At 38.0% G+C, this 26981-nt stretch overlaps 1 protein-coding gene across 4 annotated transcripts in view; it reads left to right on the top strand.

The window, feature by feature from the left end:
• Nucleotides 1-26981, top strand: part of mef2ca (myocyte enhancer factor 2ca) — a 49005-nt gene that overhangs the window by 16909 nt on the left and 5115 nt on the right. For all 4 annotated transcript variants that reach the window (XM_051910051.1, XM_051910049.1, XM_051910052.1 and 1 more), the window contains 5 exons: nt 5128-5323; nt 10966-11169; nt 21818-21958; nt 22124-22310; nt 24526-24573. In XM_051910051.1, coding sequence (XP_051766011.1) covers nt 5270-5323; nt 10966-11169; nt 21818-21958; nt 22124-22310; nt 24526-24573 — 634 coding nt within the window. In that variant the 5' untranslated portion in view covers nt 5128-5269. The remainder of the gene's footprint in view (nt 1-5127; nt 5324-10965; nt 11170-21817; nt 21959-22123; nt 22311-24525; nt 24574-26981) is intronic.

Raw genomic sequence — 26981 nt, 5'->3', positions numbered from 1 at the left:
TTTGAGCATGTTTTGAAGGCCGCTGGGTTGTTGAGGGATGAGGTTGGTTGATTGGCAGTGTTTGCTAAAGCAAATATCACTATTACTATGGCTCATACTTGAATAAACCCCTAACCTTAAAGGGATAAAATGAAAAGTGTCATCATTTACTCATCCTCAAGTTGTTCCAAACCTGTAAAAATTTCTTTCTTCTGTTGAACACAAAAGAAGATATTTTGAAGAATATGGTTAACCAAACAGTTGATGGACTTCCATATATATTTTTGGTTTAGACCCACATTGCAATTGCTGTGTAACATTATGATTTTGAAAGGTGATATATAAGAGGATTTTTGTGGTGGCTTGCTATCAAACACTGAAAGGGATTGGTATAACTTGCAAATCTCATCAGTCACTTCAGAACAATGATGTTTGTTGGCACTTCCCATTTTCTGCATCGTGAAGCGGTTTATGGGAAGAGGCATCTTGTATTGTTTCTAATCACTGATGTCACTTCCTTATGAGGTAGTCTGTGAAGAAGATTTCCTGTCATTATGTCCATTTGTGCAAGCTGCTGGGTGTTGTTTGCGAAGAGCCGCTTCCTCCTTCGAGTCAGAGTCAGCTGTCTGACACCTCTGGGGGTCTGCCAAGTGCTCTGAGGATGTGCTTCGACGTGCTCCAACAAGTTCCTCTACTGCCTGGCACATCTTCAGTGTTTCAGATGCCCTGAAAGATGGTGATAATGAAGTTGTACAGGCTCCAATTTCAATTGTGTTAACTGACATTAGCCAAGTTATGCCAGAGGCTGCCTTAAAAATGCTAGTTTGGGGATTTTCTTTTGTTTATTTCTGCCTTTTTGATGTCTTTATTAGCGGTGTCTTCACTGTTACTATTGCTCATACTTTTGAGATCCCCTAACAACTATACTTTAAGCTTATTTCACACTGTTTGTAAACATTGCTGTATCAGAATTGCTGTATTGCTGTGTCATGCAACTTCATTAGGAGAGGAGTGCTATTGCTTTTCGAATATATGAGCCATATTTAAGACCCGTTCACACCAAGAACGATATCTATATCAGATATCTGTCATCTGCTAAATGCTTCAAGCTCTTTAAATGCTCAAGCTCTTTAAATCAAGATGGATTCTGATTGTCTGTTAATGCTTTTTATCATTCATTAGCTGGAAAAAAAAATTGTGATTCCAGTGATTGTTCCTCTGTGTCGTTCTCATTTTAGTTGTGAACTTCCCTATTCTCATTCTCTAAAACGTTGTAGTTAGCGTTATCATACTTGGTGTGAACAGGCCTTTAGGGATCAGAATATCATGGAAACTTTAAAACTACCAAAGAGAGTAAAGTATTATCTAGAACACTTAGCAACATGCTAAAAACACATTAGCATTGTGAAAGTGAGTTACGAATGTGCAAGCACTAGTCACTTTTTCTTCAGAAAATGTAAAAATCTTGCTTATTGGTATAATAGTGATGAAATTAATGTAAAATGGGATTTAATTTGCGCTGTCTGTGAGGTTTGCGATGCGTTGTGGTGAGCATGTGCGCTAACTGCTAATCTGCTGCTCAGAGGCGTATTTTTAAAGACACATTTTCATTGACTGTACGGTTACATGTACAAAATGTACTTATGTAGGCATGAATGACATATTCCCCTTCAGGTTGCCCTTTTACCACAGCTAATTTGCAAAGGGTTTGCTAGGAGGCCTTTCTGCCCTTCTCTGGAAGTTGTCCTGGGTCTAATGGCCCCTCAGGAGACTGTCTCAGTCATATCTAGGTGTTATCTCAGCGCTGTTTTATTTCGGTGGCACCATGCCGCTCTTCACAGGACGAGGAGATATCTGTCCTCTCCCGCTGCCCTCGGGAGAAGCAGAGAGGCAGATTAACAAAGTGACTTAATGTTGCACATTACTCTCTGGAGATCCCTGCTCCTGGTTTCTTGGCACTGGGCCGCCCTCCCTCCTACTCAAGTAACACAGCAGCTCCTCCCACGCCTGTCTCTCTCTGTCTTTATCTTTCCGTCACATGGGTAAACACACTACCATCTCTGACCTCTAAGCCATTTTGCCTCGACATGTCCAGTTCCTGTGGGGTTTTTGCCGAGTGCGTGTTCACAATTTCACTATGTTTATCTGGCAATTCCTTCTTTTGCTCTAATATTGGAATCAGAATATGTTGTTATGTTATGTTATATGACTTTTATTTTATTTTAATATTTTCCAATGTTAGCTTCCTAATTATTGGTTAATTTTTATCATTGGTCTGATAATTAAAGCAGATTGTTAGGTCTATTTATTTTATTTTACCTAATTTTTTTCTAATTTTTTTAACCTAATCTTATTTTCCTAAAAAATATTAATATTATTTAATATTATTATTTTTTTGTAAATATTAGTATCCATCTGATTTATTATTGCCATTGACCTGATATTGAAATCAGATTATGTTAGGACTATTGATTTTTATTTTATTTTATTTATTTATTTTTTTTTTACACTTTACATAAAAAAGATTAATATTACCCAGTATTAGCCTTTTTAAATATTGGTATCAATCTGATTAATTATTGCCATTGGTCTGATATTGGAAGCAGATTATGTTAGAAATATTTAATATTTTATTATTTTTGTTTTAATTTTTTATAATATTATATAATAATATTATGTTTTATAATACTAGAATATTATATTTTTAATAAATATATATATATATATAATAAAACTATTTTAATTGAATTTATTTTATTTATATTATATTATATTTTATTATATTATATATATTTCTTTATTTTAAGTAATAAAACTATTTTAATTGAATTTATTTTATTTATTATATTTATTTTATTTATTCTATTTTGTTTTATTTATTTATATTCAACTATTTATTATTATTTATTTGTATTAAACTCCCAGTCAACTCCTTATAATCTTTTTAAAGAATTTTACTTGTAGTTTACAAATCTGGTTATTGGTCATAATATAAGAATAATTTGGATACTTGATTGTGATTGATTCTTTATTCAAATATGACTGCTTAACTGCATAAATGACTTTAGTCAAACAAGACACACAGCATGTATGCTAATCCTGAAATGAAACCGCTACACATAAGCAGACTGATCAGTTATTGGAGATGAGTGAGTTGGACATCATCGGCCCAGTGGCTAAAGGGAACTCTTTGAGTCCGGGTTTAATGGATTACATGTCCTGAACAGCTTAAAGTTACGTAAGGTGTTGCTCACTGGGTGACCATCCATCAGGCTGTAAGCTAAGTTGGATAAGGAAGATGTAGGTCTTGAGTAGAATGGTGTTTTTGCACATATAAAAGTCAATATGAAATAGTGTTTTATGGGACTTTGAATGCAGTTTTTACCTAAGCCAAAAGACACTCAGTATTTGATCTCGCTGTCTTGAATTTACTGTAAGTTTCCATTTTTATTGGCACACTCTCTGTCCGAGCAGAGCTTGCCGAGGCTTTTATCGTTTGGTATGCTTTTCAAATTCAAATGAAAAGCTGTCACAACATTCCTGTAACTTCCTCTTCTGATGTATCATCTGCTTTTTCCATCCCTCCTTTATAAATCCTTCACATCTCTCTGGCTTTTATCAGTCGACTTGAAGCATAATCAAAAGGTCACATCTTGATGCCTGCATTGCCGAGTTGTTGACCATGTTTAAGTGAAAAGAAGCAGTTGACCCTGGTAGATTTCTGCTGCCGATTTTCAGTTTCTATGCCGGCCGCGTGTTTTCCCTCCCTCTTGTTGTGAGTGTGAACATTTCACCTCTCCTCCCCAAAGCTCACTGCTTTCTCTCATTTGCATTGTGGGTTGCCCTTAAGTTTTATTTCCTCTTGTACAAGTTGCTCTGGTCTTCAACCAAGTACTTGTGCTCTCTGGAGACATTGTAGGGCTCACTGTAGATAATGGTGCTTCCTAAACTATTGCTGATCATACTTAATATTGCACATACACTTTTCTAAGGGACCGGAATATTTTTATTGACTAAACCACCTAGGAACAACCCAGAACACCCCAGAAACCACATAGCAAATTGTTTCAATTAATTATTTTTAATTTATATTTAAGCATAAACATCACTAATTTGTTTAAAACAATATGAAAAAACGACATGGTGTATGAAAAAAAACAAATCTTATTGTCTTAAACTTTTTTATTAAGTACATATTTCAATATTTCATATTTTATTATTTAAATATGGCAGCAAGTTTTGGATATATATACTTACATTTGCTCAATTTTGTTCAGAAAATGTAATTACTTATAATACTTATAAAATCAACTATTTTATTTGCATAAAAGCAAAACATCATTAAATGTTTGCTTAAAACAATGTGACAAAACAATATGCCAAATAAGCTTAATTCCAGATATATATAATCTCAGTAAAAATCTTATCTCCTGAAGTACACACACACACATATATATATATATATATATATATATATATATATATATATAGATAGATATAGATATATATATAGATATAGATATAATATGTGTGTGTGTGTGTGTGTGTGTGTTGTCAAAATTATTGGCTTCGCTACCAAGTCTCTACTGAAATTTAAAAATGTGACTATACCAGCTTTTCCCCCTAGCATTTGGGTGCTGTTGAGCGGATTCTTAAACACCTTTGATTGGCCACTGTATTCACGTGCTCAACAGAGATGTCTGTGATTGGCTACAATGATCAACACTTCAAAAACATGTTGCAAATAGACATCAATGATGCTCTTTACTGAGCGCTTACACAGATACACACGGGAGCGTTTGAAAGCACGCATTTGAAGAGTGTCAATGTCCATTTACAACATGTTTTTAAAGCGTTGATCATTGTAGCCAATCACAGACATATCTGTTGAGCGTGTGAACACAATGGCCAATCAGAGGTGTTTAAGTTGGAACTTGCTCAAAATGCTACGGGGAAAATCCTGGTAATATATATACTGATTTACTATTTAAAGCAAGAGATTTTAAAGCACCGTTTTTTCTCAGTGTGAAACATGTTTATAAATCAGTCCTGTTTCCCAGAAAGTCCTGATTTTGTACGCTGTTAAACAAAATGCTCAGTTTCTTCCCACATTAAATCTGTATCTCTTTCTCTGTCTTGTCTGTTCAGGAACGGATGCCGGAGTCTTTGAAATAAGAGGAACAAGAAAAGAGGAAAGACTGCATTGAGGATCGGAGAGAGCGAGCGAGAGAGGAAGAAAGACGAGTGTGTACAGTACTTTTGGAATAGGAAGGAATACCAGGCCGAAATAATGGGGAGGAAAAAGATTCAGATTGCGCGGATAATGGACGAACGCAACAGACAGGTAAAAGAGATGTTATCTGGAAGGAAAGAATGGAGTGCTCATTTCACAGAAATGCAATAAATCTTTAGCGCATTCTCTTTCACACACACACACACACACACACATACACACACACACACACAGATAGTATGCATCACTTAAGGAAGTGCCAGCAGCTTCTGATGACAGCGTCACGAGACACTCACAAGCTGGATTCTCACTTCAGACTGGCTGCTGTAGTTTTGCCCACGTGTGTTGCGTGTTTGTGTGAAATATAATTGTCCTAAATCATCATAATTGCTATTTTTAATACTTCTTTAATTGCAATATTAAATTCATTGCTCTTGCATTAGATGATAAGATGTGGAGAGTCTGAATAATTGAGGTTTGTAATGGAGTAGAGGAAACCGTGCCTCCACCAGCGGGTGTGTCATTCACCACAACGAGCAGTTCCAACTTATTACTCACCCGGGCAATTAGACAGGCAGGATCTGTAGCCACATCTGACAACACTTATGAAGCACATCAACCTCTTACCTTCCTGATTGAACCAGCGATTCTCTGTTCTGATGGTTTAGGGGTTGTGACTTTGAGTTCACATCCTTTATTTCATTCGGAAAGTCGTAAATAAGGTTTTTAGTATTCTTTTTTTTTTTTTTTTGTATTTATCCTGACCACTTAAACATATGTAAAGTTGGCCTTGAACTCTACACTCTTAAAAATAAAGGTTATTTATTAGCATGAAACTTTAACATTCATTGAGCATTTCCATTGGACAAATGATTCTTTATAGTGGAAAAAGGTCCATTAGATTATTAAAATGTTCTTCACACTAAGAAAAAAAATGGTTCTGTTTCAGAACTGTTCACTGAAAGGTTCTTTGGGGAACCCAAAATGGTTCTTCTATGGCATCGTTGCAAAAACCCCCTTTTGGAAACTTTATTTTTAAGAGTGTAGCACAGGGCCAAATGTGAAATCATGATTTGGAGCGGGAACTATTCAATTTCATGGCTAACACGGATAGCTGCGGGTCATACCACCAGAGCGCTAGCTCTTAATGAGATAATAACCGTCACATATCCCTGAGAACTGAACTCAACATCTTCAGGTTTCAGCCAGTGTGAACTCAGTTAAACTCAAGTTGGTATTTGAATTGGAATGACAGTTAGATTCAATACAGAAATTCAATACAGATGATGAATTCTGGAAAATCCAAGAACCAAAATGCTGATCACTCTAAAAAATAATGTATTGGCTCAATTTGTTGCATCAATTTTTTTGAGTTATGACAACTTTGAGTGAATTTACGTTCAACCAACAAGCTCCATTGAGTTAGAGGAACCTAATAATTTATTGCATAAACACAAATTTTTGAGTTGATTACTCAAACAAATGAAGTTGCTCCATCTCGAGTTGTAGCCCTGGAACTAATTAATCTTATCTATTTCAGTTCAAATCAACAGCTATCATAGCACATGCTAACATAACTTATTTAGCATGTATATTTAATGAACAAGTTTTACACTTCATGCATGTGTACTAAATATTAAATAAGTTAATAATGATAGCATAATGTGTAGCTTGGTGATTTGTACAGAGGCTCCGTAGATTTGCACTAAACAAGCCTAAACAGACAGTGAATGTGAGAGAGATCGACTGAGCGCGTGCGATTACCTGCGTCTGTCCTTCAGGCCGAGACATACATTCGTGAAAAAAGGCTGTGTCTAAGGATAGCGAAATCTCTGCCTTAGCATCGATTACTAGTCAGCTGAGCCTTATAAAGTGGCGCTCAAAGTTAAAATGATTTCAACAGCTTGTTTCTTTATATCTCTCTTTGAATGAATCAGCGTTTTTGAATGTGTAGTTGAATGAACGGTTTAAAGACTCAAAGATGGTCCCTTGTCGCCACCTTGTGGCGCAACAATGTAACTGCACTGACTGACAGCCGCGCAGAGATGAGTAGTTCTGCTTATACTCATGAAATATCAGCAGAAAGTCTCTTGTTTAGTCAGATTCGAGGATCGGAAGTAACTATTTTACATATAACAATAGCCCTACGATCTTATTGTCAGGCTTATGTTCTGTTATGTAGACCCTTATTTTGACATTACTTTACTTCCTGTTTCGAATATGACCTCGTTACACAGATTATATATATATTTGGCAGTAATACCGCATATCGCGCTATTGAGCCACTCAAAAAATACTGCAAGGGAAATTCCTTAACTGCGGCAGCCCTAGAACAAGTAAGATATTATCACTGGCATTAGCGTAGTCATTGCTTATAGAGTCAATAGTGTCTACCTTCATGTATAGATACTCTTCAGCACAATGGTAGCCACAAAAACTTAAGCATTACAGAAACTCTTTTAAATGTCAAACATAACAGCATTAAACTCTATAACAGGTCTTTCCTTTCACTAAAAACAAATAAATTAACACTTAATTTAAACATTTATTCTGCTTGGAACTAGAAATCCACTGCCTAACTTCAAAGTTATCAAGACAATTTCATTAAGTTACTACAACCTAATTAAAAAAAAAAAAAAGAAAAGCCAATTAACACAGAAATGTGATTTTAAATTACAGACGATATTAAGTTGATGTAATAATCAACATTATTATGTCTACAGAACTCTACAAAATAATGTTTGCAACTTAAAAATTTTAATTAAATTTTTTAAACTTGCAACCATGCATTTATTTAAGTTGTGGTAACAAGTCCCCTGAATTACTTTTTAAAGTATATAATGTAACATCAAGAACTTTAGCCAATTTAGGAACTCATTCAAGAACCTTTATTTTTAAGAGTATCTATGACTGAATAAATTGTTTATTTTTCACAGAGGTTTTATCAGTAGAGCGCTTTAATAAAAAAGGTTAAGTGTTTAGCCTGTTACTTTACTTGTTGTCCTTTGCTTCTGAACAATGCTTTAGTGTTCAAGTGGACAACGGCTCAGGGCGCAGGATAAATGGTTGCCTGTCATCTATGTTTCCTCCCCCCCCCCACCTGTCTCCACCCCCTTCAATGACCAGCACAGGGCCGGAAACCGAGGCAAAGCCATTGTGCAGGGGAAGCCATTGGACCCTTCCTGTTATGACAGGAAATGCACTCAAATGTGCTTCCTGACCCCCAGTGCAGTAGCACGATTAGCCCCCCCTCCACACCCACCCTTTCCCGTGTTGTGGTGGTGGAGCTCTCAGTGGATGTTCTGTGTGAGACGTCTTACCGTGCAGCAGATTCTCCGAAAAAAAACTTGCATGATTCTTTACAAAGGCAACACGCTCGCTCATATAAGGTTAGCTGCAGCCTTTAAGTGCAGTTTAGCATCAGAAAGCATGTAGGAAAATGTAAAAAAAAAAGTCTTTGTGACTCAGACATCTAAGATAAAGACAGGCTGAACATGGAACTGAACGCATGCAGCGTGTGAAAGGCGAGCGTTTTTTTGTGTGCGTATGTGTGTGTGGGGGCGTCTCAGTGAGCATGTGTAAGACATCTGTCGCTCCCGGTGCATGTGCATGTGTGTGTGAGAGAGCATAATCTAAATCATGTGGAGGTGAGAGCATCAGCGTGCTGAGCGGTAGGAGTGAGAAGATCACCCTGCTGGAGTTTGTTTGTGACAGGGCGCATGACGTCTGAACTCACGCACAGGGATCAGCAACACACAAACACCAGCATCACCATGTAGATTAGGGCCTTCACATGCATGTCTTCTGCACGTTGAAAGTCTAAAATCTCTTTAAAATGTCTCTCTTTGACAGAAATTAGATTAAATGGAGAACAAATAGTCTCCTGCTTCTCAAATTTGACCCCAGCAATCTCACATATGTCTCCTCTAGAGTTTAGTCAAATGATCTGAGTTATAATGTTTTTTTATGTCTATCTTTGTGTCTATTTGGTATTTTTATTTCTCTTGAGGAATTTTAAGAGAAACATTTCAGCTCTGGCTCAAACTGTGAAGCAATATATTGAATAAAAGGCATTTGCCAGCCAAGGCCCTGTTTACACCTGGTATTAAGATGCGTTTTGGTCGATCGGATGAGGGGGAGACATTCCCGTTTACACCTGGTATTTTAATCCCTCTCTTTTGTCCACTTTCAACCCCTTCTGTCCTGATTTCTTTGAGGGGAGGGTCTATGGGCCAGTAAATGAATGGGTTTTTTCAGATCTTTCGATCTAATGGACAAAATAAATCATTAGAAATCAGGAATGGTGAGAGAACATTGTACTTGGTACGTTTTTGTCTTCAAACCAAACTTGGGTCTTCAGCCGACAAAGTTTAAATCCCTTCTGGCTAGTGCGCTTCAACCACACATTCAACCACATGAGCATTTACACTACAAAAGCAATCCGGTCTAATGTGTTTTCGACTACCTCTGGAAGCGTTCGAAAGTGGACAAGCTCAAAACGTTTTAGACCCCATTTACACCTGTATTTAGCATCGTCCACTTGTGATCCATTCGACCAAAACGCATCTTAATACCAGGTGTGAACAGGACCTAAATGAGACAAAGTTGATACTTAAATGAGACATAATTGGGAATTGGGAAACCTCTAAGATATGCATTTATGCATGTCTTATTTGTGTCTATCATATATCTTTTATTTCATTTTAAGAGAAACATTTGAGAAAATTGATACTTCATGGAGACAACTGAGAACTCTTGAGATATTAAAAAGAGCAGTACACTATTACTGTATGTTAGCAATTGTCTAATTTGTTTCTTGATTCATTCTTCCTCAGGAGAATCATCCGCTACTTAAATGAGACATAAAAACTCCATTAAGGTTCCTATAAGCTTTCAAAGAGCCAACTCTTAGCAATAACATTTCCTTTCTATCTTGTTTTGATGCCAGAATTTAATAATCCAGAGTTTGAATATTTCAGGCAGATGCCCAAGAGAGTTCTTTGGGTTTGTGCGGCTGTTTCTCACTGAATTTCATTGCCATCTCATCACAGATGGAGAGTTTGTTCTGTGAGGGTTTAAATGGTGTCTTTGGGAAATTGTCCTTTCCAAATGGAATGTGTGCAACGCTGCCGGCGTGCCTAGGTGATGCTGGGTCATCATTAGCCAAAGCAATCCTATGAACCCTGCCACCCAGGGGCTGTCAATTTGTGAAGCGTGCTGGGCAGAATTTCACCTTGAACTCCCCAGTCTAAATTTAGCATGGCACGTAGAGCTCTGATAGCTCTCTAACCAGAGTACCCTGTCAAACAATTTGGTTTTGGACGGATGGCACCCTGTACACTCAAGCAATAAGTTTCGTTTTGGTGGGGCCTTTCTACACAAGTCATGCAAATGCTAATGAAATGAATTGCAAAGTGCAGGACAATTAAGTTCATATTTTATTGTATCAGTTCACAATTTGTGGGTAGTAAGTGTTTGAAAGTTATAAGCATTGATTGGACAGAAATGCTAATTACTTTCCTGCAGAAAAGATCTGCTGCCTGCTGAATCTGATGAGGAAGTCTTGTAGGATAAGCTAGGTAAAAAGTTTACTACAACAAGGTTTTTTCAACAAGGCTGACATCAAACAGTCTATCTAGGATGTGAACCATTATGATATCATTGCCAAAGTAGTAATGTTTTGTCTATGTCATTGAACGAGAGGTATCAAGTCTATCCAAGTGTAACCCTCTCCTTGTTCTTTTGTTTATCAGGTTACGTTTACAAAGAGGAAGTTTGGACTAATGAAAAAGGCCTATGAGCTGAGCGTTCTGTGCGACTGTGAGATCGCCCTCATCATCTTCAACAGCACTAATAAACTGTTCCAGTACGCCAGCACCGACATGGACAAAGTTCTGCTTAAATACACTGAGTACAATGAGCCCCATGAGAGCCGGACGAATTCGGACATCGTGGAGGTGAGTTCCTCTTGGCAGTAAGCACAATTTAGAGATCCCAATCAAAGTTTTTGCCAAATTTGAATCATCAAGCATCATTTGAATCATCAAGCATCAAGAAGGTTTGTTCTGTTTTTGACCGGCAGTTCTTTTCGGTAGAGTAAGCAAGTTGTAGAACTTGACACCTGACCCGTGTTTGGTGGTGATTTGTTAGGGAACATGTTGTGAAAGTCCTTGCAAGATGTTTGGCACATGCCGTTGTGGTCTGTAAGAACGGATCAGGCTGAGCTGAAGGACAGGGACGAGGACTTTACTGTATCTCGTCATGAACCGCATTACGCAACAGGTTTAGGAGGACATGGCAGGTGCCACCGTTCAAGACAGGTGGTGTACGCAGAGACTTAAGATCTTGCTGGCACATCACCTCCACCTTTTGTGACATGTGAGCTCCTGAAAATGTCACAGGGCAAGCGTGGGGTTGCTCTAGGTAAGGGTTTCCTTGTCCACACAGCGTCTTCTGCTGAAATCATCACTGAAAGACCAAAGAGCAACTGTGAAACTGCTCTTAGCTCTTCCAAACCACCTGTCAAGCCTGACTTTGGGAAGAGAGAACTTGAAGGTTCCCACCCCACATGCATGAAAGGCCATGGCGCTCCCAGTGGGAGCAGTGGGAAAAATATTTCCCCTGGAAAAGTCCCTTTTGCAGTAAAAACACCCGATTGATTTGTGTAGAGCCCTGGTGGTGCCACACAAACAAACTCTTCTCTTACTAAGTAAGGAATAACAGTATAGATGCTGAAAGGGGCGTTTGTAAGAGCTCAATTGCGGTGAAGGATCTCTTTATCTCTGTGCGTTCGAGCATGAGCCGGTTATTGTTTCACAACTCACTTCACTTGCACATAACAAGCTGCAAATTCAAACTCTATTATTATACTTTGACTGTTCAGTCTAGTGTAACACCGTTCGGCAGGCCATTTGCAACGTTGACACATGCATTACAAGCAAAGCCCTGGGGTCAGACTTAGCTGGGATTCTGCTGGTTTTTTATGAGGCTGAGAGGGAAAACAGCATGGCTTGCCTCATGAGGGAAGAAACATCACGTCTCCACGAGGCAAATCTCATGGACACCCTGCCAAGCCAGTAAGGAGCCAGGATAATCCCATTTCCTTGATTAGTGTAATCTGAAAATGCTCCTTTTAATCCTAAAAACTAACAGCGTGCACTATAACCCTATGTCGTCCCCCCGAAACGCATGTTTTCCAGACCCCACACCTTAGATTTCGCTTTCTACTGAGAATTGTCAATGAGACCGTTGGCGCAAGGAAGGAAAATGTTAATTATTTCCAAAGGTCGTGCTGTTAATGACTACATGGCTGGCTAATGAGATTGAGCAAAGCTCTATGCGTATGGTAGTTGACCTCTTGTGTTTGGTCTTGTGCTGGAAGGCATTGGAGGTGACAACCTTCCCTTCCTCCAATTTCACCCACACAAACCTCTGAGAAAACATGCCTCCAGCGCTTGGCACATCGATACGATTTCAAATGTAACGAAGAAAACATAGTCAACCTACTTTTATAAGCTGGCTCCATTTCAGGCACATTTGCCTCAAACGTTTTTCTACTCTCCTAATTTAGATAATGTGTCTTCATGTAGTTGCATGCCAATGCATTCTTAAGCACATCAGAATTTTTTGCATGCTCGATTTACTCACTGTTCTCCATGTGAAAAGGTTTGTCTAAAATCGTGGCTGCGTCTAGTGTTCACTTTGTTACATCTTTGGTTAAATTTATGACTAGAAGTGTTTTGATGTGATTGTTTGCTGCAGCAATGGTTCTCCGGTGTATTCAGAGTTGTTGTTTGCATGCATGCATGATGGCTCTTGATCTTCTGTTGAACCTTGATGACGATTGACAGATTAAATCCCTGAATCAGATTTGGGGGGCTTATACTGCTCTGTGTTAACACTGTCACATTGCAGTCACAACATCAAGAGGATGCCAGGAACTAGAGCTCACTGCCATTACAGACCATTTCTGATCAACAATATGATTAAATATATATGTGTATATACGCCTGGCCAAAAAAATGAAGTTGCAGTTTGGATCTAAATAGGCAAATGCTTAAGAGTCTATCATTATTGCAGTTTCTAGAATGTTATATGTTTGGCAACAGTTCTACTTCTAACCCAAATTGATGGAGTGTGTAGCTTTTCATTTCTTAAACAACCATGTAGGAAGACACATCATGGCCATATTCCAGGATGACAATGTCAAGATTCATCAAGTTCAAATTGTGAAAGAATGGTTGGGAGGGAGCATGAAGAATCATTTTCACACATGAATTGGCACCTCTTAAATTCATTGAAAGTCTGGAGAAAACTTTACAGAGTGCTCACCTCTTGCATTGTCAATACAAGATCTTGACCAAAAATTGATGCACCTCTTGATGGAAATAACATCACAACATTTTTTCCATCAAGAGCACTTCCAAAGACTTTCAATGAATTTAAGGTCTGGACTCAGAGGTGCCAATTCATGAGTGAAAATGATTCTTCATTCTCCCTCCCAACCATTCTTACACAGTTTGAGCCTGATGAATCTTGACATTGTCATCTTGGAATATGGCCATGATATGTCTTCCTGCATGGTTGTTTAAGAAATGAAAAGCTACACACTCCATCAATTAGGGTTAGAAGAACTGTTGTCAAACATAATAATCACTGCAATAATGATCCAATCATAGACTCTTAAGCATTTGCCTATTTAATTGCTTTGCTTTTTTTTTTTGGCCGGGCAGTGTATATACACCATAATTTTAGTTTTTTTTCTTTTCAAGAGAAATCAGTGCCACACTCATTTCATCTCTTCAGGAATTTCACCAAAAGAGAGACGTCTTTGTTTTGCATTCCTTCACCCCTCCTATTTCACAAACGGGTTAACATGAGTATACTGCTTCACTTAGTAACAGCGTGTTGTATTTTGCGCTTTTGGCCTGAGACTCGTGGTTATTTATAAGATGGAGGACTTTCACATTCTTTACCCTGCTGCCCCTTTTCCGTCCTCTGTCCTGGGCAGAAAGCAGCTAAAGTTCTCATAGCATTGGAAATAAGGAGCAGACGCCCAACTTGTGTGCCAGACCTCCTCCCCATTCCAACCCTTTGTGTTTTTATGTGGTCCTTCCCCATTAAATGCCTGAAAACCGGTAGTTTACTAAAAATAGAAAGCAGCACAGCTAAAAATAGCTCCGGCCCGGCAGTCGTGCCAAGGAAAATGGAGAAGAATAGGCTTGGAGTGCCGGAGAGAGAGAGAGAGAGAGAGAGAGAGAGAGAGAGAGAGAGGACAACCACACTTGTTTTTCCCCCCACTCGATTTTTTCTCTGAGAAAAACTGACCAGAGACAGCTGCGTACTTCACTAAAGCTTAAATCAAACTTGTTAGGGTGGCGTTTTCACACTTTTAAGAGAGGAAACGAAGAGTTCATTTGATTACGTGACATCTCGTGGCATGCTCCTCTACACTTCCCAGACTGTTTCTGTCGGCTCATATCTGCCATCTGTTCTGCTATGTAAACTTGAAAACACGGTGTGAAATTCGAGCGTGCAGTGAACTCAGCCCACATTTGGGTCATTGTTCTGATCCGCTCATGCTTAGAGTTTGAAACGCAGTATTTACTGCCCTGTTTTCTTCATCCTCGATTGAACGACATCAGAGGGCGGTTTTACATTCCACGATTAATCTGAACCTTGTTGCGTGAGTCAGGTTTTCCAAGACCCAACACCGAGCCAACGCAGCACAAAATAGTTCGCTTTTACCAGGACTCTATTCTTTCTAGGAGTGCTAATTGTTAGCCGGCAACAATAATGTTTTTGAAGCCTATTTCCAGATTTACTGCCCTTGATAAGGAGTTTAAAAAGACAAAAGCTGTTAATTGATGGTGAGGGAGGAACGCTTTATTTCTCTTTAGTGTTGCAACTGATCGTAGATGCCGTGGCAAGTCAGGTCCGTTATTGTGGCAAAATAGACAGTTCAGTCTGGTGACTGTGAATGATTGGGGCTCACAAGAGCCCATTATTGGGCTACAGTAAAGGGCTTTGTGTTCTGAAGGGCTTGATCAGTCATAATTTAACATGAATAGCCATACTGTCCTATACAGATGTGGCAATGGAAAAACAAGGACAGTGCTAGACTGCTGAATGGTCACATGACAACGAATGTAAAGTAATGACATGCTTGTGTCTGATAATGTGTGATTATGTACAGAAGTGCCCAAGAGGGAATTCTTTAAAGGGGACCTATAATGCCCCTTTTAAAAGATGTAATATAAGTCTCTGGTGTCCCCAGAATGTGTCTGTGAAGTTTCAGCTCAAAATACCCCACAGATCATTTATTATAGCTTGTAAAAATTTGCCCCTATTTGGGTGTGAGCAAAAACACGCCTTTTTTTTGTGTGTCCCTTTAAATGCAAATGAGCTGCTGCTCCCGGCCCGCTTTCCAGAAGAGGGCGGAGCTTTAACAGCTCGCGCTTCAGTTGCTCAACAACAACAAAGCTGGAGAATCTCACGCAGCCAAAATGAGGATTGTCAGTAACAGTGTTCGGCCGTACATTGTTCAAACCGGAGTCGGACACTGATGGAGAGACTCAGGAAGAACTTAAAATTTTTAGAATGTAACTGGACGTTTCTGAATGGTTAGTGGATAAATTTATGTAGTTGCTGTGGAGTTGATTCAACTCATCAACTAGCATGTGCCGTCATGTTTATCTTTTGTGCAAATCCATGACGGCATGGCAACAACACTCAACTACAACAACTCTTCCTCTTCTCTAAAGCAGCCCAACATGGCCTCGCCCCCTTTGTTGTGTGTTCTCGGGTTCAGGGTTTATGTAAATTTTAGGGTTAGTGATGTCACTAATCTGGAAAGAAGCTTGTTGTAGTCCCTACCAGCCGTTTGCTGTAGTCCTTAAACAACGAATTTTTTAAAAGAAAATATCTCCCTTTGCACTGAACTTTGAGCGTTGTAACTTTGCAGATGTTGTTATGCTCTAAAAGCAACATTACACATTAACTAAAGTTAAAAAAGTGAAATCATAATCAACCACCCCTTAAACATTCATAAATGTGGGCCTGCTTTGGCTCGATTATCCTAGGAATGATCCTGGTGAGGAATTCTTGCATCGCGTCAGCTGCGAAGCCAGGAGGTGTCGTTTCCGAAGCCACCCAAGAACACCATGGAGCATAAGGACGTTCACTTTTTTTCGAGCCCAACTCGGTTTCGGGACACTCTTCCGCTTCCTTGCGGTTGGATTGGATATCCATTGGGCCGGTTACTGTCGTAATTATGCTCTCGAGTGCGTTTAATACCAAACACACGGCGCTCAACTCGTGGCAGTAAAAGAGAGGGCCTTTGATTCGTTATTATAGGGTACTGAGAGCATCAAAGGAGGTAAATTACCCAGAAGTCCCCAGTGTGGCATTTTCCAAACGTTGCCCAGCTGCTGTGGTCAGAGCAGCTGGTGGAAAGAACCCTGGAGGAGGGCCAGACAGTGCCACGCATTGGCCATGCGACCTGCCGCAGGAACGGGGGCGTCCCTGATTGCTCACCCGTACGTCTCTAATAGGATTCCGCCTCTTTTACGGTCGGAATCAGTACGGCTTTCGTTTTTCCACCCAGATCCATCTGCTTTTGATAAACCAAGCTTGATCTACCAGTGTTTAGGCAACACAAATCGACTCTTATTTGGGTCCTTTCTGTGACATTCGGACTGATAATTTGCCATTTCCTTTCTCTTCAACATGCTTTTCTGTTACAATAACTACTGCTGCACTTGTCTTTTCATAGTGTTGTGCAGCCAGTTTGTGACTCACTGCGTAAATCAACAACTTTCCACGCAGGCAAACATGACACACGCACACATGCACATCTGAAGAGGTGGAATAAGTTCTTAGTCGATTATCCCTACTGACACACGAGACAATAAGACGACAATTCCTTGAACCGAGCTGCCTTTTTGTGGTCACATGCTCTCAGTTTGATTGCTTTTTTTCTGGGCGTCTTGGATGTGGTCTGTGTTTATGTAGACGGGCAAAATGCAGTGCCACCTTGGTGTGTGTGTGTTCCTTAAAGGGAAGACAAGTCACACATGAGGCCTCTTCAATGTTTCGATTGTTTCTCCTAGACAGCAACGTGGCTGGAGATTTTCCTGCTTTTCATGTCGTTCAGCTCTCTTACTGTATTTTAACAAATCTCATTTGTTTCTATTTTTATTTCTCCTCAAGAATTTTTAAAGAAACATCTTATACTTATGGAAGATTGTTTCCACCAGTACATAAAAAAATAAAAAAGGTAATTGTGACTTTATCTCACAATTCTGACTTTTTTTTCCCTCACAATTGTGAGATAAAACTCACAATTGCGAGTTAAAGTCGCAATTGCATCTTATAAAGTCAGAATTGTGAGATATAAACTTGCAATTGCGAGTTATAAAGTCAGAATTGCAAGATATAAACTCTATAACTCTATAGTCTATAACTCGCGATTCTGACTTTATATCAAGCAATTCTGACTTTATATCACACAATTCTGACTTTATAACTCACAATTCTGACTTTATAACTCACAATTCTGACTTTATAACATGCAATTCTGACTTTATAACTCGCAATTCTGACTTTATATCTCGCAATTCTGACTTTACAACTCGCAACTGTGACTTTTATCTTGCAATTCTGAGGGAAAAAAAGTCAGAATTGTGAGATATAAACTCAAGTTATTTTAATAATATTTCTCTTTAGGCATTTGAGGAGATACATCCGAGATGAAATTGATGCTTAAATGAAACATAATTGAGAAATCCATAGTCTCCTGATTTATGAAGGAGCAACCATACACTCTATTTGTTTATATTTTAATACATCCTATAACATTTTATGAGAAACATCTGAGACAATGTTGATACTTTGAAACAATTAAGAACTCCAGTAAGTCTCTTGAGCTATAAAAGAGCAACCAATGAGAAATATAATCATTGTCAACAATATAATGTCAGCAATTGTCTCATTTTTATTTCTCATGTATTTGAGGAGAAACATCAGCAACAAAGCTGAGAGGAAATGTGAATGAGAACTCCATGAAGTCTCCCGAGTTGTGATTGAGCAACCTATGAGTAATATAATTTTCCTCTGGGTTTGGTGTGTGTGCCGTTTGACTCCCATTTCTCAGACTTTGCCCTTGTTTAAAGTGTCTCCTGACACAGTGGATTGTAATGAGCCTGGTTTGAGGTGAGGGGAGACCACCCATGTGGACCCAGAAGAGGGTACAAGGTGACGTGACGCACTCAGTCCGTCAGCTGCTGGCCAGCAAACGGCATCGGTCAGCTGTCTCCACACGTTACCACCTGCTACTGCACGTACAACATGGTTTCTCCGCTGAAGGTTACCGGCTAGCACGCTATATAGGACGCCATGTCTACATGCGGACAGACTGGGGCTGTCTTTGCCGTGTGGGAGAGGGATGCAGCGCTGGTTTAATTAGGAGCAAGTCTCCATAGAGTTGAGAAGACTAGGAGCAGAAGGAGGCGCTGATGGCTGTGTCTCTCCTCTCCTTTCTTCTCCTCTCCGTCCTCATGACGGCACACTTCAACTTGCTGAATTCATTTTTTTCTTTTACTTTATTTGAAGCAAAGTAATCAACAAACTTTTAAAAAGGCAGGAGACATCAATCTGATCATTTTACTGTAAAAAGTGCTGAGTTGCTCTCAGAGCGCAGTAGATGTTTTATTTACAGCCAGAAACATTTGGAAATGCAACAAAATGCAAGCAATTTGGGTCTAAGAATCAATTAACTCTCAGATGTTTTTCCTTACAAGACCTTTGCAAAAATTAAAATAGATAAATTAGACTTTTTTTTTTTTTTTTTTGGCAATGGAATGCAACTCTAATTATGTCATGAATCTCACCTGGGCATTTCGTAACAACAAAATGCAAGTTTATGGGTTTAAATATTCACTTAGACCATGTTTTGTGTCTAAGAATTAACTTTGTCTCAGATGTTTCTCCTAACATTCTTTATAGAAGTTAAAATATGCATACGAATATAGAGATATAAAATGAATCTGGATGGCATATGCCAGATAATTTGGTCTTGGGAGAAACTGATGGGAAATATATGAATTTATATTGAGATGTGACGTAACACAAGGTCTTTTTCCAAGGTTAAATATCTGACTCAAAGGGATAGTTCCCCCAAAAATGACAATTCTGTCATCATTTACTTGGCCTCATGTTGTTCCAAACTTAACTGACTTTACTGTTTCTAAAAAACACCAAATAAGATATACTGAAAAATGCCTCAATGTTTTTTGTTTGTTTGTTTGTTTGTTTTGTCCATACCAGGGTTATTATCAGTTAATTGAAATAAAGCTGAAATAATATAAAATATAATTATTAGATGAAAAACCTATTTAGAAAATTAGAAATGTTGTTCTGGCAACTAACTGAAATAAGTTTGTTTTACCACTAAAATTACTAACTGAATTACTAAATAAAAAATAAAAAATTGAACTAGAACTGAAAAATAAATTAAACCTAAATTGAAATATTAAAAATGTCAAAAATCTAAATCTAAAAATAAAAGCTAATTCAAATTATAATAGAAACCATATATTAATACACTGTAAAAAAATTATTGTTGGTTAAACTTTTAAAAAAGTAAGTTACCTGGTTGCCTTAAAATTTAGAGTTCATTGAATTAATACAATGAAGGAGATTGGTACAAATAGAAACTCAAAATATTATGTTATCTGAACCACATTAATTATCTAGATTGATTTGACAAAAGAAAATAAGTTGAGATAACAAATCATGAAAATAACTTTTTACAGTGTAATAATAAATATATAACACTGAAAGTCATTAGGGACCAATGCTGTGTTTTTCAAAATCTCTTCTTCTGTGACATGAGGGGGAGTACATTTTCTTTTGGTGGGTGACCAACTATTTTAAGCAAATATCTTCACTTGTTCTCCATTTAATCTCACTGCCGTCTAGGAGAATAATTGAGATATTAAAGTTCTGTCACGTTCTCGTCAATGTCCTGTCTCTGGTGTGTAATGAACTAAACAGGAATGCTCTGCTGATCACGACCCTCCCCCTGTTGGTCTGGAGCGGTTCGTGCCAGTCTGAATGTTTAGTCTGCTGATGTCAGGCTTTGGGATCCAGCCGTGCTGCTAAAAGCACCGAGCTGGGTCGGACTGTGAGCTGGAGGTGTCAGCGACCCACAGACGGCTGGTGTAGGGTTGCTGGGATGCTGCTGGGTGGTACTGGGGCAAAAAATAGCCTTCTACGGCCATCCCTGGGGTTTGAGGCTGTGATTGGCTGTGGCCCCGGACCCTCCCCCTCCCCTTGAGCTGAGGAGATTTGTTGGACAGGTGCAAATGCCCTGACAGGTGGAGATGTCTTGAATGAGTGGAATTGCTGTGGTCCAGCGATGTTGCCGGCGAGCGAAGCGCAGAGACCCAGCAGAAAGATAAGCCAAGCCGCATAGCTCAATGTCACTTGAGATTAGCTTTTCCCCTGAATTTAACTCACAAAAACACAGACGGAACACTCTGGAAGTGTCTTATTCTGACATGGGAAACAATTCAATCTAAAATCAAACATTCATCTTCTGGTATGAGTATTAATAATAGTGTTGTTTTGCACCGCTAATGACAGCAAAGTGATTACTGTACAGTTTTATTCCATTTTAAGTCAAAGTTTGCTCAAACTAGACTCTCAGAGGCTTCAGATGAAAGGATTAAGCTCTTCAGAGGAATCAAAGGCTCATGTTTCACAAGCAGGAAAAGCTTGATTTGTTTTCAAATGTAGCCCTCATGTGGTCAAACAGGAAAATGCTCCATATTCATGAAGTGATATTCAGGGTTGAATACAAGTTAAGCTCATTTAACAGCAGCATCTGTGGCATGTTGTTTAAATATATATATATATAATTATTGTAATGTATAGATATATATACAGATTACTTACAAATTGGAGTCTTACTGATTCCAAATTACATGACAAAAATTGTAACTCGTAACGTAATCCATTACATTTAATGTAATATAATCTGACTACTTTTAGATGACTTTTAGATTACTTTTGACCTGAGTCGTTTATCACACTGATTTGAATAGGATGATCTTGTACAATATTGATATAAAAATGCAAAGAGAAAGAAAATATATTCCATTCTTTGTTATCAACAACAAAGTGCATTAATGATAACATTACATCAGGGTTTCCCAGACTGGGGTTTGTGAGTTTAATGAGAAGCTATTAAGTAATTAAATCATAAAAAATGTTTTTTAAAAAAACAATAAAAAAAAAAACACTTACTAAAAAAGATTTTTAAAAAAAATGTATTTGTTTACCTGCATGTCATGTGACCTTTATCCGACATCAGAGAACAGTGAAATTATTATTTTTTTTTTTTTTTTACGTAATCCCGCACTATGTGTGTGTGTCTGTGTGTGTGTGTGTATATATATATATATATATATATATATATATATATATATGTGTATGTATGTGTGTATATATACACACACACACACACACACACACGACCTTATATAGTGTATATATCTTCACATTTTGACTGTAGCGTTTAAGCATTTTGTGTATTTGTTTCAGACTCTGAGGAAGAAGGGTCTAAATGGCTGTGACAGTCCTGATATTGATGCTGAAGATTCAGGCCACAGTCCAGAATCGGAGGACAAATATCGCAAAATCAACGAGGACATTGACCTGATGATCAGCAGGCAGAGACTGTGTGTAAGTGCAGAACTGGTGGCTGATCAATTTGGAATCTTAAAACAGACAAATATTAGCAGATTAATCAACCTGGCTGATAATTCACTTTGACACAGTACATTTTTAATCTTTGTGAATGTAAAAATTTTACAACATTGAATGATTTTCATGCATTTTGGTTTATAGGCCATCCCCCAGTCTAATTACGACATGCCCATCTCAATCCCTGTGAGCAACCCCAACAGCCTGATCTACAGCCACCCAGGAGCGTCCCTGGGCAACCCCAACCTGCTGCCGCTGGCCCACCCCTCCCTCCAGAGGAACAGCATGTCCCCTGGAGTGACCCACCGTCCCCCGAGTGCAGGCAACACAGGTAACGACCCCTCACCGGGCTCTCCACTTTGCCAGGGACTCCGGATCGGAGTACAGTTTCAAATAATGTTCATTTACACACTTTACTGACATCATTAGAGAGCAGCTCTGCTGAGGACCACCAACAGCTCCACTGAGGCTATGAAAACACGCCTCGCATGTATTCAAACACCGCATACAGATCATTACATACGCTCAAATATTTCTTTCAGCCATACTCAGCTGTGCCGGGCCGGGCCTATAATATAAACACTGTGTACTCAGCAGAACTCCTGAGGTTGTCCCAGAGCCGAAAAAAAAGTGTCTGTCTCAATGGGAGTTTTTGGCTGCTTGTAAAGGAACTCCCGGTTTTCAACGGGCAAATAAAGATGACCATATTTTCCTTTTAACTCCCGTTCTGCCTTTTGAAAAGTCTGCGTTTGTGGTCTAGGTTTCATCGAGAGGAAGTTTGGTCAGTTTAGGATTTATCAAAACACATTATCCGTATACTCTGAGCACATGTGTATGGGTGTTTCTTCAACTGTCGCAAGGATTGATTATTATGAAAACATACAGATTTTAGACTTTATTTTTGTTATATGAATGTTACCATGCCTCCATCTTTTACATAAAAGAAAATGATTTGTTTTACCAGACTCAGACTGTAAATCTGAAAATGTGAAAATCCATCAAAAAATATTTTATTACATTAAAATATTATGAAAAATGTTGAAAAATATTTTGCATGTTTACATTTCTTTATTGGTTATATTTATTTATATTTGTAATATATATTAGTGCTGTCAAATCAATTAATTGCATCTAACATAAAAGTTTGTGTATGTATAATGTATATACAATGTGTGTGTATATATATATATATATATATATATATATATGTGCTGTCAAATCGATTAATCGCGATTAATTGCATCTAACAAAAGTGTGTGTATGTATGTGATTAATCGCGATTAATCAATTCGACAGCACTAATATATATATGTATATATTTCTTTATTGGTTATATTTATATTTGTAATATATATATATATATATATATATATATATATATATATATTAGTGCTGTCAGATCAATTAATCGCGATTAATTGCATCCAACATAAAAGTATGTATGTATTAGTGTGTGTATGTATGCAATTAATCACGATTAATCGATTCAACAGCACTAATATATCTTTATATATTTGTATATTTTTTGTAGTTTTAAATATATTTTATTTTTAAAATAAAAATTGGTAAACTATAAAACTATTAAAATGTCATTTAAAATGTCATTTAATAAATTAGTTAAATTATGTTAAACTTATATGTAACTATAATATATATATATATATATATATATATATATTCTTTTTTTTTTTTTTGGACTCGTATGTGTTTACATTAATTGAATGCTGCAATGAAACAGAAGTACAACTATAATATGCTTTATATGAAATATAGGGTGGAAAAAAATAAATTTTATTCCAAAAAATGTTTAAAATATAATTTCTACCACCGTCATTTCCACCACAGACTGATTTGATGTGTGGTGGAAATGACATTTGCACAAAAAACCTGTCAGAATTCTCTTGTGATGCACGTATATGTGCCAATGGATATTGTTAGTAGACAGTGTGACAGTGTGAAAAGTCTTAAGGAAGTTTAATTTCCAAAGGTCCACAGGGCCAAAAGAAACATCCAGATATGTGTGTTTAGAATGTATATATAAGAAAAAGAGGAAGCAATGGGAAGAAAAATGAACAAAGTGGTAGAAAAAGACAGTCTGTGGTGGCGTACGTGTGGGAAGTGTAATCCTTCTGTGGGCTTGTTATTATTGTCTAAAAAGATCTATTTTGTGCTCTGGTCAGAGTTCTTCTGACCGCAGTGTCTGTCCTGTCATTATCCTTGGCCCTCCTGGAACAATTTGCTTCGTATTACAGGAGCAAAACTAAATATGAGTCTTGGCATGGACCACGACGTCTGAAACCGCGCAGACTTTTCAAAGGTTTTTCTTGGACGGTGACATCTTCTCCATAGGGCCGAACAGGGGTTTGTGGGTTCAGATAGACTTACAGACGGGATTTTTTTTTTCATGCTGGCTTTCATGCATGTATCTTAGTGAACGCTCGAATGTCGAACGGTCCGTCTGGCCGCAGGAAGGAGGCGGCAGTCAGGCGTGGCGTATGTGTTTTAAGTGTCAGTCTTGTTTAAAGTCTTCTCTGTCTTATCCTCAGGTGGCCTTATGGGTCCAGACCTCAGCAGCGGAGTGGGCACCAGTGCTGGTAAGAGTGATGTACAGTATATTTACCATACGTGTATATGTTTGCTGTCTCAATAGACAGACGGAGCCACTTGGTTTGATTCAAAGCTTCCTTGTGCTTGGCTAATTCCTCCCCGGATATTTACCCAGCGCACCGCTGTAGGATGTTGCGGCAAGGCGTCTTAAATAGTGTATTTAAAGAACCGTTTCATAAAAAACATCCTATGGTGAATTCTAATATGATGAAGCCGTCAACACCTCCGTTAGGCGAGAGGAAGCATAACGTGATATATTCATAGAATGTCAAGATTCGAGGCTGTGATTCCACCACAAAAGGTCTAAAAAAGCCTAAATTATGTACCGTTTGTAGTTCCAAAGTCTGTGAACGCAGTTCATTCATGAAAAAGATTATGAGCCGCTAACATTTGAGCCAACGCATGCATGAAAGAGTGTTAGTGAAGCTCAAAGAAAATGGACTTTGCACATTGTCACAGTAGCGGGTTTAAACTCACTGGCTGTCAACACCATCACCGCTTCGGTGCAGAAGATTCAAACGGACCATAATGAAATGCAAATGTTGAAAATGTGTATGACAGAAGGAGAACATGATCAATATCTAAGAGTGTTTATAAACCTTCTGTGAAAATGTCCAAAAGTAAACTTATGGAAAGAAGGCTGCTGCTCTACGTTTGACATTTTTTCATCCGTAATGTTAATTTTATTTTCCCCCAATCATTTTTTCCATAGTTCTGTGGTGTTATTGTGACAGATGGCAACAATTTAGTGACAGCGTCTTCAAAACGACCACAGAACTAATATTGTAGCTGACTTCTTAGAGGGCATGTGGAAAAATAAAATATCTATGAAAAGATAAAATATAATGAAAACAACCACAGATACGATAAAATGTGACAACTGTGACAGCAGTCAGATTTTAAGTTCAACTGCCAAATTTTTCCTGACCTCTTCAAACAAGGAATAGTTCTGACTTTCTGACTATTTTTTAAAGATTTTTTTTCCATGTATGGAAAAGTAACTTGGATATATATATATATATAAAGGATAAATGTGCTTTAAATGATTTTAATGCAAGACGTGGAGGCAAAGAACCATTTGATGTGAAGCGGATTGACAGGTTAAAGCTGTCATTGATGTTTGACTGGAAGGGTTAAAATCGAATTGTTAAAGGGTTAGTTCACCCAAAAATGAAAATTCTGTCATTTATTACTCACCCTTGTGCCATTTCACACCTGTAAGACCTTCGTTGATCTTGGAACACAAATTAAAATATTTTTGTTTAAATCCGATGGCTCTGTGAGGCCTACATAGGGAGCAATGACATTTCCTCTCTCAAGATCCATAAAGGTACTAAAAACATATTTAAATCAGTTCATGTGAGTACAGTGGTTCAATATTAATATTATAAAGCGATGAGAACGTTTTTGGTGCGCCAAAAAAAAACAAAAACAAAAAACGAATTATTTAGTGATGGCCGATTTCAAAACACTGCTTCAGGAAGATTCGGAGCATAATGAATCATATCTCAAAATATCTCAATTTGCGTTCCGAAGATTAACGAAGGTCTTACGGGTCTGGAACGGCATGAGCGTGAGTATTAAATGACAGAATTTTCATTTTTGGGTGAACTAACCCTTCAAGGCCCTTTCAGACCAAGAATGATAACTATAAAGATAACGATATAGTTCTAAAAGTCATTCTAAATATAAAAGAATAGCACTGTCCGCACCACAGCTATAATGATAACGATACTGATAAACGATATTGTTGGGATCACTTTAAGAACTATTTTTTTCCTGCTGTTGAGCGATAAAACACAGACAGCCAATCAGAATCCATTCTAATTTAAGGGTTCGCGCATTTAAAATGGCGGACGACATTGCGGAGAAGTTAATCGCAGAGGTCCAGAAAAAGCCACCGCTGTTTGACAAGTCAAACCCGTCTTTTCAAGGATACTTTAAAAAAAAAAAAGGATATTTTAGCCAATCGGTCATACCCTCGGAATAAATGGTGAGAAGTATTAACGATGAGATCATTATGCCATGCTAGCAAACAGTGTAAAATAAAATTACCTCAGGTATCCAGCGCTAGTTTCGACAACATTGTCTTGCTTCCTTTGAAGTTGAAGTGAAAAAGAATAGTTGTTGTTTTTATTCCACTATATTGACTTTGTCAGCTAAATTCACTGTTAGATTAGATCGATTACACTAGCTATTCACTCGAAACAGCATGCTGAGGACATCTGCTGGTTAAAGCCGTGTAAATGCAACAAGAACAGCAAAAACATGTTGTACACACTTTGAAACGGCAGCGCGTGAGCTAAGAATAAACAGGCCATTATCGTTCGTTGGTGTGACGCAAATATAGTTATCTTTATAGTTATTGTTCTTGGCGTGAACTTGCCTTTATCTA

This window comes from Ctenopharyngodon idella, chromosome 10, assembly GCF_019924925.1.
Source record: "Ctenopharyngodon idella isolate HZGC_01 chromosome 10, HZGC01, whole genome shotgun sequence".
Classification (NCBI taxonomy): Eukaryota; Metazoa; Chordata; class Actinopteri; order Cypriniformes; family Xenocyprididae; genus Ctenopharyngodon; species Ctenopharyngodon idella.
The sequence above is the reverse complement of the archived record's forward strand: the minus strand, read 5'-3'. Positions and strand labels throughout refer to the sequence as shown.